The 13663-nt window shown below is 48.7% G+C and overlaps 1 protein-coding gene across 1 annotated transcript in view; it reads right to left on the reverse strand.

Annotated features, from left to right (window-relative positions):
* The window catches only part of ITGAE (integrin subunit alpha E), a 64630-nt gene extending 51172 nt beyond the window's left edge, over positions 1 to 13458 (reverse strand). The window contains exon 1 of the mRNA XM_087854694.1: positions 8019 to 13458. Coding sequence (XP_087710820.1) covers positions 8019 to 8052 — 34 coding nt within the window. The 5' untranslated portion in view covers positions 8053 to 13458. The remainder of the gene's footprint in view (positions 1 to 8018) is intronic.
* Positions 13459 to 13663: the final 205 nt, after the last annotated feature.

Here is a 13663-nt window from a genome sequence, read left to right on the forward strand (position 1 = left end):
ACAGCCTCACTATTCATAACTCCAAATTGGAACCACGCAAATATCCATCGGCAGTGGAAAGGACAAACTGTGAACAGTGACCAGTGGAACACTGTAGCAGGGAAAATAACCTACAGCAAGGTGGCTGGATTCATAAACACGATGCTGGGTGAAAGACTAGGAACGGAACAGACCATACCGTATAATTCCATTTATACAAAGTTTAAAACAGGCAAAATAATCTATGGTATTAGAAGTTAGGAGAGTGGTCGCCCTGGGGGATAGGTAGTGAATGACCAGAGGGAGTAAGAAAGGGTACTTCTGGACTGTTGGTCATATTCCATTTCTTGAAACGGGTGCTCGAAAAAAAACTTATTGTTAAAAAAAGATAAATTAAGACAGGAAGATTTGAATATGGACACCCCAAAATTATTGTTAACTTTGTTAGGTGATACAAACATTGTGGCTAGTAAGAAAAATAACCATATACCTCAGAAACATGTACTGAAGTGTTTAGGGCCAAACGACACAATGTTTTGGGTTTGCCTTAAAATAATGCTTCTGAAACATTAAAGTGCTAACAAATCACCCAAGTTTCTTGTTAAGATACAGATTCCGATCCAGTAAACCAGGAAGTGGGACTGAGAGCCTCGTCTAACAACACCCTGAGTAATGCCCCACTGCTGGTCACCACACCAAATTCTGAGCAGCACAGCTTTAAAGGAAACCAAAAGGGATACAAATGACGCAGCAACTGTGACAAGTCTTGATAACGGTGTAATCTGGGTGATGGGTATACTGACTTTACTATTGTTATTTTCTTTGCTTTTGTACATGCTTAAAATTTTGTTTAAAACACACCTTTCAAAGCCTCAAGGAGGAGGTGCATTGTGAGAGAGCAATGTCTGATCTCTCATTTCTCAATTCCCAGGCCCTCTCCCTGAGTCCAGCACAAAGAAGACATCTGCACTTTATTTCTTCTGCTTTATACCTTGGCGTTGCCGAGAATGATTGGTGGCAATTCATAAAAATATACAAGACAGTAAGGTAAAACTTATTTTTAAATGATGGGGCAGGCAAAAAAAAAAAAAAAAAAAAAAAGAAGGAAGGAAAATGACAATTAGAAAAGAGGGGTGAGGGGCTCCTGGGTGGCTCTGTTGGTTGAGGCTCCAACTCTTGATTTCAGCTCAGGTCATCATCTCCAGGTTGTGAGATCGAGCCCCGCATTGGGCTCTGCACTCAGCAGGGAATCTGCTTGAGATTCTCTCTCACCCTCTCCCTTTGCCCCTCGCCCACTTATCCTCTTTCTCTCTCAATAAATAAATCTTAAAAAGAGAAAATAAAAGAGGGATGAACATGGAAGGGCACCATTAAACCAGGAAGGAGGCTAACAGCTGGCTGTGTGTCAGCAAGTGCTAGCACTTTCTATGGTGGGGCCCCCTTTGATCTCTGAACGCAGTATAGGTATGCAGTGGGTGCCAAATAAAAGTACTTGTTGAATAACTACATAAATGAATGAACTTTCCTGAAGTGACTATAAGGATGATCAGTGGTATTATTCACAGAGTCCACAAAATTGGGAAAAGAATTATTCTGGTGAAGCAGGAAAACAAACAGAAAATCAGAAAAAAAATTTCCCTGAGGATTCTCTTCCCAAGAACAATGAATGAATGGGGGCAGAGTGAGTTAAACAAAACAACAGCAGTGAGTGACAAACCCGCACCCCACGTTCCTGGAGCTGTTATTCGTGTCTTGCCTGCCATCGCCCAAAGTAGAATACGGAACACATAATCAGACCATGAGCAATTCCCTTTTGGGGGCCATGGTCGCTTTGAGAATTGGGTGTGAGCCTCCGAGCCCCCCACCCAAGTGTACAATTGCCAAGTCTTGCCCTTGCCCTAAGTGCCTGCTCTGAGCTGATCTCCTGCCTTCCTCCTGGTCCTCCCTGTTCTCCTCCTCCGAGAGGCCTTCCTGACCTCCGGACCTCTACGTAGGCACTCTGTACCCTCACAAGACTTTTCTGTTTAATTTTTTTTAAGACTTTATTTATTTATTTGACAGAGAGAGAGACGGCGAGAGAGGGAACACAAGTAGGGGGAATGGGGGAGGGAGAAGCAGGCTTCCCGTCGAGCAGGGAGTCCGATGCGGGGCTTGATCTCAGGATCCTGGGATCACGACCTGAGCCGGAGGCAGACGCTTAATGACTGAGCCACCCAGGCGCCCCTCCCCGCAAGCCTTTTATCACAAACTGAAATTACCTTGCTCGTTTCCTTGTTAACTTATTGCCTGTTACTTATTGTTTCCCCTGCTGCCAGTGAGCCCCTCTGAGGGCAAAGACTGTGCGTCAGCCTTGTTCACCATGTCATCCCAGGGCCAGGCATGGTGGCCTACACCTAGTAGGTGCTGGATGAGTGAAGGGGGCTCAGAGACATTCCTGTGGCCAACCCATGGACCCTCAAGTGTCCCAGAGGGTAGGGAATGGGGAGCACTGTTCTCCACGAATACAGGATTGGACTCAGGCTCCTTGGCTCATTTTATGACAAGCCCTGTGTTTCTTGGTCAGCCAGGTCAGGGTAAGCAACTGATTAGGAGAGAATTAAAAAGTATGAACTAAGGGTGACAAGGTGGCGTACTCAGTTAAGCGTCTGACTCTTGATATCCGCTCAGGTCCGGATCTCAGGGTTGTGAGATTTAGCCCCACGTGGGGTGAAGAGATTACTTAAAAATAAAATTAAAAAAAATTTTTTTTCCTAAGTGAGATGAGAGAATGAGAATTGGGTGGTAAGAAATTACCCTGGGGGCGCCTGGGTGGCTCAGCTGGTTAAGCGCCCGACTCTTGATTCCAGCTCAGGTTGTGGTCTCAGGGTCGTGCGATGGAGCCCCAGAGCCCTGTGTCGGGTGCAGTCTGGGCTCGGGAAGAGTCTGCCTAAGATTTTCTCTCCCTCTTCTTCTTCTGCCCCTCACCGCTCTGCCCTCTGTCTCTAAATAAATAAATAAATCTTTAAAAAAAAAAAAAAAGAGTAAGAACTAGCGATTTCTTGCCAGGGGTGACTGGGAGGGTTTCTCTCCGTGCTTTACTGTGCAACTGATAGACATGGTTGGAAGTCCTGAGATAAGTGCAGTGTCCTCACCTGGGCGTGTGTGGCATCTCCCTGCCAGCACGATGCCCCCTCTGCCGGGTCTGCTCTCCAGCTGCCTCAAGTTCCTCTGTACCCACTCTCTGGGCACCATCCACATACCTCCCACTTCTGGGCCTTTGCCCAAGTGGTTCCCCCCCGACCAGCGTACCTTCCTTGCTCTCACGTCTGCCTCATCTTTTGGGGCCCTGCTCAGGCACTCCCTGCTCCAGGAGCTACTTGACATAGCCAGAGCAACTCACTGGTCCCTGAACCCCCACCACATCCTGCAGTGTGTCTGGCTCTGACTAAATCCTGTCTAGGTCAGAGCGATCTGTGTGTGATTAAGTCTGTCTCCCCCCCAATGTGATCTAATCTGAGTCATCCATGACACCCCCCCCCCCAACCACAAAGCCCAGTTCAGCAGAGAGCCAGACCCAGAAGTGTCCTGGAAATGTCAGGGTAGGCCAGAGATTCTTGTTCACCACCCCACCCCTGTCCCCATTGTTGCCTTGTTCCACTGAGGGAACTTGATGCAAGACCCTTGAGAGGTGGGAAACAGGAGGAGATGAGCAGAGAGACAATGCGGCTACCCTCCCAGATCACCTGATTCTTCCAGGCACTGTACTGGGTGCTGAGGCTCAGAGAAGTGGAGTGATTTGCTGGTGGTCCATCAGCAAATCGAATACTCGTGTCCAGGCCCCAGGTCTGCCTAATTCAAGCCTTTAGTGAAAGCTGGAGGCACAAACGGCCGCAGACGCTGGCACAGTTCCTGCTGGGAGAGCTCCCAGTTGTGCCGGCAGCTCCCTGAGCCTGGGCGGGGCTCTGGGTTAGGTAACTGGTGATCAGGTTAGCGAGGACCTCCTGTGCGGGCACAGTGGCATGAGAACATGTGCAGAGGGGACTTACCATATTCACTAAGCTTTCCCAGTCACCAGCACCCACCCTGAGAGCTGGCTGGTGCAGGGGTCTGCCAGCCCTGGGCCACCTTGCTAGAGCAGATTCCCCCCAGACCCCTGACATTTTACCATTGCTTGGGCTGTCAGCAGATGGGGTGACCCTTTCCTTTCCCACTGAGACTCAGAAAATATAGCATGGGCCCCAGAGGGAGACAGTGTTCAAATCCCTGCTTTGCCATGGAGTCACTGAAGGACCTTGGGCTTGTCACCTCACCTCAGTTTCCCCACCTGAGATACACGGCTATGCAGAGCAAAGAGGACAGTGCCTGCCCAGGGTCTGATGCTGAAGGCTCAGTATGCGGGCGCTGCTGTTAGTGTTATAACCACAAGGGAGGGCCTGTCACGTGCTGACACCCTTACCCTCTACCTCAAACCCCCCTTATGTGCTGTCAGACACGTGAGCCCAGCCAAACCAGCGTCTGTCACCACACCACCCACAGGGCTGCCTCTCTGAAGCTGTCTCCAGCCACCTAGGCCTGCTGAGTAAGAATAAGACCCTCCCTTCATCCTGTCAGCCAGTACTGCCTCTCCCCTCAAACCTCTATCTTCCCCAATACACTGGGCATTTTATCTTTTTAAATTTTATTTTATTTAAATTCAATTAATTAGCAGATAGTGTATTATTAGTTTCAGAGGTAGAGTTCAGTGATTCATCTGTTGCTCATTATATCACATGCCCTCCTTAATACCCATCACCCAGTTACCCCATCCCCCCCACCCACCTCCCCTCCAGCAACCCTCAGTTTGTTTCCTACAGTTAAGAGTCTCTTACAGGCATTTTAAATATACATTCTCACAGCACTATCCTTGGTTTAGCAAACTTAGGCCCAGGGGGAATGGCTTGTCCAAATTTATATACGGAGCTAGCTGTAGAATTGGGACTATAGAGTCAGATGTCCTGACACCCAGCCCAGAACACCCAGAAAGGCCTTGGGGGAAGCTCATGCCTCATAGCCGTATGCAAGTTGCCTGTCCCATGGGGCAGCTCACCTTCAAGCCACCCACATCGGTCTTTCACACAGGAGCCTCCTTGTCTCCCCTTTCTCCAGTACTCCACCTTCCAACATGTAAGTCACACTGTTGCCACCTGGCTCAAGATCTGCTGTGGCTTCCCACTGCCCTCAGGGTGAGGTCCAAGCTCCCTTAGCCTGGTACTCTTGGCCCTCCACACTCCCCACCACCACCCTGGACCTCTCTAGCCTGACTGCCCACAAGTCCCCCATACACACCCTACAAGCCAACCTCCCAACAAAGGTTGGAAACATCTGGTTCCCACATGGACCACAGTCCACACTTGGTTTGCCCACAAACATTGCACTTCTCAGATATTTTGCGTCTGCCCTTTTCCCATCCCCCATGTGCGAGACCCGAATGCGTCCTCAGTGGACCCACTGGCTGGGGCTAGAGGGTTTGTTGTGTGAGTGCAGCCTGCTTTCTCTTCACACAGGGCCCAGGACAGGGACAGTGCACCCTCACCCCCAGGGTCCAGCATTTCCTGGGTAGGGGAGTAACAGCAGCCTTCTGCTCCCACTCAAGCTTTGCCCTGCATCTTCCTGCATCTTCACACTCCCCATCTTTGTCCATACTGGTTCTTAAACAGAAAGCCCCCCTCTATTGGTCTATACTTGCCAAAGACCTCCTCCATCTTCAGGGCCACTATCGTCCCTCATCCCTACCAACCAAGGTTTCCATCGTATACCTGCACACAAATATTGGGGTGTGCCCTGGACAGAGCCAGGTCTGACATCTTCCCACTCCTGATGAGGACCCAACAGGGCCACAGGTCTCAGCCTGAAGTTGGTACAACAGCACAGCAGGCCTTAGACTTCCGGCTCCTTCTTCACCATTGTAAGGTGACCCAGGAAGAAGTGAGTGGCTGGGGTCATAGACTGGCTCAAGGGCAGAGACCAAGCTGGGGACAGCAGGCTGTATGGTAGCAGGGCAAGATAGGGCTAGGAGTAGGGGTAAGGGTAGCTCCAGGATTATAGTGTGTCTGTGTATCTGTTCCTGGCTAAAAAACTCTTACACGACCGATGTTATCTCATCTGCTCTCACAGATGAGAAGTGGACATCACCCCAGTGGGTGGCTTGGGAAGGGTAAAAATCACGGTCAGGTCAGAATAGTCTGGATTTCCTCCAGTCTAGGGAAGCCCAGCCAGGCACAGGGTTCAGCACCCTGGGCCTGAAGTCATAGTCTGAGGGGTTCCTCCCACCATTCCTGCATCTCCATGTCACTTTCTCAGACTCTCCCCAGCCCATAAGATTCAGCACCAGTCTCACCTCCTCCAGGAAACTCTTCAGGATTGGTCCACCCCACCTCACAGCTTGGAGCAAAACTTTCACAGCTCCATTTCTCCCACTCAGACTGGAGCTGCTGGGGCCTTGCTCTCACACCCTTTCCATGGCTTAGCCAAGCTGTGGGCTAAGTGATCTCATTGCAAGCCTGCTCCACCTTGCTTTCTGCTGTCCATCAGCTTGGGGACTGTCTAGGCCCCCGAAGGGATTTGATAAATGTCACTTGGATTGACATTGCTGAAAAAGGCACTGGGGCAATGGCTGGTCATGCCAGAGGCCATGGGAAAGACAGACTAGCAGGAGCTCAGAATGATACCAGAGTTAGCACCCCAGGCCATGGGATATTTTAGAGCTGGGAGTGAGGGCAGAGGCCTGGGCTTGAGCCCCATTTCTATGTGTACTTGCTCATAACTCTGAACAGTCACTGCACCTCTCTGGGCTCCAGTCACCTCCTCCGTTTTGGGAGGGGGTGGACCAGATAGACTCTGGTCTATCTACTTCAGACATACTTGGTGATGGCGGATCAAAGCCTTAAGCCATAAAACGTGTGAAACCCTCTCCACACCTTGTATGTGACTGAAAATAAAGAGAAGTCTAAACTGTAAAATAAGGAAAAGAAAGTTCAACAAAGTTTTGACCTTTTCACAATGATCGAGTATCAAATATTAAAATATGTCCAAAAATGTATGCTTTGCTGGTCCCCTACACGTTTGGCCCGCCTCCTGGTGACCTGGCCCCAGGGTGGATGCTAATTCTGAGTTCCCACTGACAATGGATTCAGCTTTCTCAGACACCATCTGGTGCTCACTTGCTGGCCCCTGCCCATCCTTCAGGGAGAACTCAGGCTCCCAAGAGCCGTGAAACATCCACCTGCTGTTCATCTCATTCTTCTATCAAGCTTCTGACCAATGCAGGAGATGCCCAGGGAAGCTTGTCCAGATCACTATGCTGGACCACTCTAGCCCCCGGCTTGGTCTGAGCTGCCTCCAGGGGCTCGCTGACCATGCTCAATCTTGTCCCTGAGGCCTTGTAGGTGGGTGCAGGCTCATGGCTTGGCTTGCCCCAAGTGGTTTCCATGGTAGGTTTAAAGGCCAGAATGGGACCCCCAGGCTGGGGGAAGAGGAAGTGCCCCCCTCCACCCACACACAGTTTCTCATACTGGCCCTAACATCAGAAACAGGAAGCAGGCTCCCCCAGTACATTCGCCTTCTACCACACAGACACATGCCCCCCAGTCTCTCCTCAACGCTCATGTTCTCACAGAGTTCCCACCCTCATCAGCTGAGCCCTAGTCAGGGATGGAAGGGTGTTCTGCTGGGCAGGGTGGGCATCGTCAGTCTCCATACTCCCCAAGAACAAACTTGCACAGACCCAGGGACCTGCCTGGAATGGGTGCCATGGGGAGAAGGCCCAGGGTGGGGAGGGGAGGCTGGCTGGGGGAGGAACAGGGTGGCAGAGCTCTGGAGTCTGAAGCCACAGGCTGTCAGCACCGTCGACAGCCTCAGAAGCCCTTCTGAGCAAGGCTGGGACTCTAACCCAGCAAGCAAGAGCACCTCCCTCAGGGCTTCCCTACGGTCTCTGACCTCTCACTCGGGGTGAGCCCCATTAGACCAACGGGCTGTGCTGAGGGCACAGCAACCTCTCAGGGCAGGGGTTGAGGCTGACTTACTGATCATGGAGAGCAGAGTGCGGAAGAGCCACATCCTAGCTGGAGCGGAGGCAGCGGCGCGGACCTCGGCCTGTTCAGCTTCCCCTCCTCTGCTCGGGTGGCCAGGAGGCGGGGACAGACACACACAGAAGCGGGGACCCACAGACAGACCGGCATCAGCTGGCTACGTGGCTTCCTCAGCAGTTGTGGGCTGGGTCCTGGAAGCTCAGAGACACTTGTCAGCCCTTGTCCATGACCCACACTTTGTGGAACAGGGAGCCGAGTTTTGGCCTAGGAACACATCTCTGGATGTCCTCATCAGATGCTTGAGTGCAGTAGTATTAATCCAGACGTTGTTTACCATTCACGTGAGGGAGTCCCAGTCCCCTGCCCTGCTCCAGGACCCACCACCAGATACCTCCGCCCAACACCCAGCCCAGGGTCCTTAGTGGTGGTTGCCTCAGCAGAAAGAATGAGGTTCCCTTCCCACCAGAAGTACCCCCACAGCTGTACCTGGCCCTTGCACTCAAGGCGCTGAGGCTCTGGAGGCCCTGATAAATGTTAAGACCCAATGCACTGACTGAAATCACCACCTCAGTGAATTCAGCTTGGCGGCATTCTCTTGAAAACCGGCTATAGCACCATAATATGAGAACTAACTTAACGGAGCTCTGAGTTACCAGACAGAAGACAAAACACTCCATAAATCTTTCCAGCATACCTCTGATCCAATCCATTACCCCAAAAGATATACTGCCAACAGTCTTCAGTCATATTTAAAAGCTAACTTCACAATTTGTCCAATCTTCCCTCTGTGACCAAGTCCGCCGTCTGTCACAGAAGGACGTGTCCCCGCTTCCCAGATTGCTGGAAGTGTAGAGCAGTGCTGTCCCACAGAACTCTGATGGTGTTCTAGGTCTGCCCTGTCCAGCACAGTACTCACTAACCGCATGTGGCTACTGAGCCCTTAAAACGGTACCAGTGCAACCGAGGCACTGGATTTTAAATTTTATTTAATTTCAATGAATTCACATTCAAAAAGGCAGGAGATTCTATGCCTCTCACACGAATGTCTGCTTCCCCAGGGAGAGCATGCTGAAGTGTTAAAGCAGACAAGGGTGTTGACTTAATGACAAGATGAAAATCAGTTTTATTTTGTTTCTCACACTGAAAGCTTGCCTAGCGAAAGTCTAGTGGAGATCAATGACACTTAAAACATATTTGCGTGTCTGCTTTGGTCTGACAAAATACCTACAACCAATGTGATAGTTCCCTGATGCTATATGGTTGCTTGAACAGAGACTGCAATTCACCATTTCTGACACTGTCCAACAGCTAAAAAACAAAGTTCCAGGTTCGCTGATCTGTCTTCCAGATCACAATGAAGACCTTCCAAATTGGCTCAACCTTGCCATAGTCCAAAGTCCTGGCCTGTTTTCCCACCACTCCAGGGCTCAGTGACTTTACCCCTACCCCACACTTGTTTGGAGTGCCAGGGGCACTTGGCAGAGCCAGGAGGGGATCCTCTCCCCATCACCGGCCCAGAAGGGGAAGAGAGTACCCCCAGGCCACACAGCAGATCAGCAGGAGGGATACGTTAGAACCCAGGACTGCAGCTTGCTCAAGATTTCTGAGTCTGGAGTATGAACTTCAGGGCACCTCAGGAGGCTAAGTCAAGCTGATGACTGAAGGCTGGACAGGGAGCAGGGCCATTTCTGCATCCTTAGAGACTTCTAGAATGCACTCATCCTGCATCCCTAGAAGATGTATTTATCCAAGCTTGCTGGTTGTCAGCATGGCAGAGCCCTAATTATGAGCACATATAGGTCTTCGAGCCCATCTGATAGTAACTGCTGTCCTCACAAATCCAAACTTAAGATCCCAAGGAAACAGCCAGACTGTGTTCTACAACGCTTCTGCTCAGAGCCTCATACAGGTTTTAGACAAATGGTAAGGGACCAACTTAAGGAACATTCTACAACGTAACTGGGCTGAACTCTTTAAAAACATCAGTATCATAAGTTAACATCATAACAAAAGTTAAGGAACCGTTCCAGGTTAAAGGAGACTAAGGAGAGGAAACAAAGTGCAGTGTGATCCTGGACTAGATCCTAGGCCAAGAAAAAAAAAAAACTTTAAAAAACATTATTGGGATAGCTGGCAAAAATGAAACCTGTATCTAAAGATTAGATACTATTGTACTGCTCAGATGAAATTACACATTTCCTGATTTTGATAACTATGTCATGGTCATATGAGACTGTCCTTATTTCCTAAGAATTTAGGAAATGTATACTAAAATATTTAGGGGTTAAGGGGCAGGTATACACAAGTCACTCTCAAACAGTTTATGCTTCAGAGGTGGGGATGGGGGGACAGAAGGCTGGAGGGAAAGAATGAATGATAAAATAAGGCAAAATGTTCTTTGCCCCACCCTTGAAACTTAACTGTAATTTTGAAATTATTTCAAAATAAAGTCTTAAAAGTTACGGGATGGAGACCTGTTCAGCAAGAGGTAAAAGTACTAACTGCTCTGTCTTGAGAGTGAGTCAAAAGCTCTGGTATCTGCACTCACCCGTGGATAGGGGGCTGTTCCCATCGTCCTGCCTCATCGCCTCTAGGCACAGAAGATATTCTACCTACCCACTAGCCTTCTGAGGCTGGGGAAGCTGGGTACAGGGAATTTGGAAGAGTGAGGACTTACTGAGACAGGACTGCAGTGGAGGACACAGCTGGCAAAGGGCAGCTGGTGGGGGAGGGAGTCTGACGTGCAGTAGGAATCACCACCATTGACTAAGCACTAAGGAGGGAGTGCCAGACTCAGTGCCAAGCGCCTTCCATGCAAAGCCCTCATCTGATCCTAACAGCTACCTACTTGGTTATCCTGACTTCCCAGATGAGGATACTGGAGAGGTGAAGAAACTTGCCTAAGGCCATATGGCTAATAAGTGGCAGAGCTGGGACTTAAGACAGGTCCGTCTCCTCCAGTACCAGCACTCTGAACTACTACAGCCCTACTACCCTCACACCCATGGGTCTAAATCCCTCCCAGTTCGTGAGCTTTTAAAGAGCAGAGACCTCATTTCACAAACACATACTGGAATTTTCTCATTACTGGGTGTCATGAACTGAATTGTGAGCCCCCCTGCCAAATTCATATGTTGAAGCCATAAACCCCCAACATGAGTTTATTTGGAAACAGGGTCTTAAGGCCCTAAAGGAGATAATCAAGGTCATAAATGTAGGGCCCTAATCAACAGGCTTAGTGGCCTCAGAAAAGGAAGCGAGATCTCTGTGTCCATGCGCATGTACCAAGGAAAGGCCATGTCGAGGGCACGAGAAGATGGCCGTCTGCAAGCCAGGAAGAGAGCCCTCCTGGGAACCTGACTAGACTAGCATCCTGATCTTGGCCCTTCAGCCTCCAGACTGCGAGGAAATAAATTTCTACTGTTTTAATCCACTCAGTCTACGGTATTTTGTTACGGCAGCCCGAGCTAATACAATGGACTACCTCCTAAAAAGCCTCCCAAATAAAACACTGAATGGTGTGTATGTATGGTGTTGGGGAAGGTGGGCTTAGTGGGGAAGAAGCAAGGGAGAGGGTCCTCTTGTTCTTCTGTAACTGAGGGACCAAGAGTCCAAGGGCTTGGGCCTCTTGCTTGCCCTCACCTACTTCCTGTTCAATTTAGGCTCCTAATGGTCTTTGCAAAAGTAGAGCAAAGATGCTAGAACTCAAATTAACAACAGAAAGAAACCTGGAGACCATCCCAGTTGAGCCTTTCATTCGACAGACAAGAAAACCGAGGTCCAGAGAGGTGAAGGGATTTGTTCAGTCTTTTCCAGTTTGTGAGAAAAAATGCGTCCCCAGGGCTTCAGGCCCAGTCTCAGACACTATTCTATTTGACCCCCCTCCCCCGAAGACACTCTGCTCATAGGCTCCTGCTCATGGGCTTTCTGAGTAATCTTTCTGAGTAAATGACAAAGGGGATGCATCACATAATTAAACATATAAAAAGCCTGGAAGGGACAGGAAGGTCATGTCGCCTCTCCTGCCAATGGTGTGGGCCTCTTGCCTTCACTAACCTACACCAGTCAGGGGTGAGGGTGACAGACAATTTGAGATAACACGAAGTTTCACCTACTGAAGAACCTGGTCATGCAAAGAGAGCCTCTGAATTGCTCAAGCAAAAACAGGTAAGAACCCTAGGGCAGGGTATTGACTTTGGCAGGTTAATACCACTCACACTTTAGAGTTTTATTTATAGCACAGAAAAGTTTCACTTCAGTGCCTCACAATCTGAAACAGGCTTTTGAGCCAGTATTTCCCTAATTGCTCCCCAGAACATCAAAATCCTGTGAAATGTTCATAGAATTTCATTAAAAAAAAATACTACTGTATTTTTCTTCTAAGATTTATTTTATAAACATGTAAGAAAAGTTCTGGATTTTTGTTGGTCAGATTATGCAATAACGACCTGCCTTGAAACAAGTGTGATATTCTCAAAATTATCCAAAACATTCTGTCCTTTCAGTTCTTAAAGGAAAAAAAATGCTTTAACTTTTCATTTGTTATATAAAGTTTAAAAGCAAATACTTATACACCAAATTTATTTGCACAGCAATTAATCTGTGAAGCCATGATTTGTTGTTAATGTTAATCCAAACTGCCCGTTAGCATTTCAGCATAACTTTAAGAGGCTCCGAGTGAGAGGCGGAATACTACCCACCACAAAAGAGCTGCTGCTTGAACACGTGGTCTCTCTCCGCCTACTTGGGAGCTGTCACTCACCTCTCCAACAGGGCCCAAAGCTAAGAACTGACTCAGTAATCCCTCTTTGGGGCCTCTCATTCGCCTGCCAGCTTCCCTTCCTGCTCTCCTGGGGCAGATGAATGCTTTCCAAAAAAAACCTAGATGATTCTCTTGCAAATTCTTTAAACAGCAGGTAAACTTCAGCTCAGATATGGCCAGATCATCAAAATTTGAATTTTATGGAGATCTAATTAATGAGATTTTTTTCTTATACAAGTACAGTTTGTGCACTTCTGAATAATCTTCCTCTTTTCCAATCTGGTAGTGTCAGCTAGAATTCGACTAGCCTGTAGGCAAAGGAGTCAGAGCGGGGTTGTTACCGTAATTCACTCATTTACCAAACACTTTTTAAGTACTACTTACTCTGGACTTGCACGGTGGGAGGATACAGAGATAACAACATGAAGAAACCTGCTCCTTAGGAGCTCACAGGCTAAACGGGAAAATAAAGCATGAACATCAAGTATTGTGTGTACAAGGCAGAAAACAAGGACTAGCCTGTAAGAGGACCCCAAGGCCTTGAGAATGGAGCTGTTCCTGCAGCTGGGGGATTTATACATTCACCGCATGTTTACAGATAACCTGCCAGGTGCCAGGCATGGCTCTAAGACTGGAGAAACCCTCATGAACAAACCAGACATGGTCCCTGCTCTCACGGAGCTTACAATCTAGCAAAAAAGACAAAGGAGGAACAGGGAATTACAATTCAGTGTCTAGGCGTGCTGGCTTTGGGGGGCGGTTACAGAGATTTGGCATCATACACACATTTCACTTAGGCAAACACAATGGTATATTTTCCCGAAAAAGTTAAAAAAAAAAAAAAAAAGACAAGGAAAAAGGAAAACAATTGTAAGTC

Source organism: Ursus americanus, chromosome 23 (genome assembly GCF_024610735.1).
Source record: "Ursus americanus isolate L20-20 chromosome 23, mUrsAme1.1.p, whole genome shotgun sequence".
NCBI lineage: Eukaryota > Metazoa > Chordata > Mammalia > Carnivora > Ursidae > Ursus > Ursus americanus.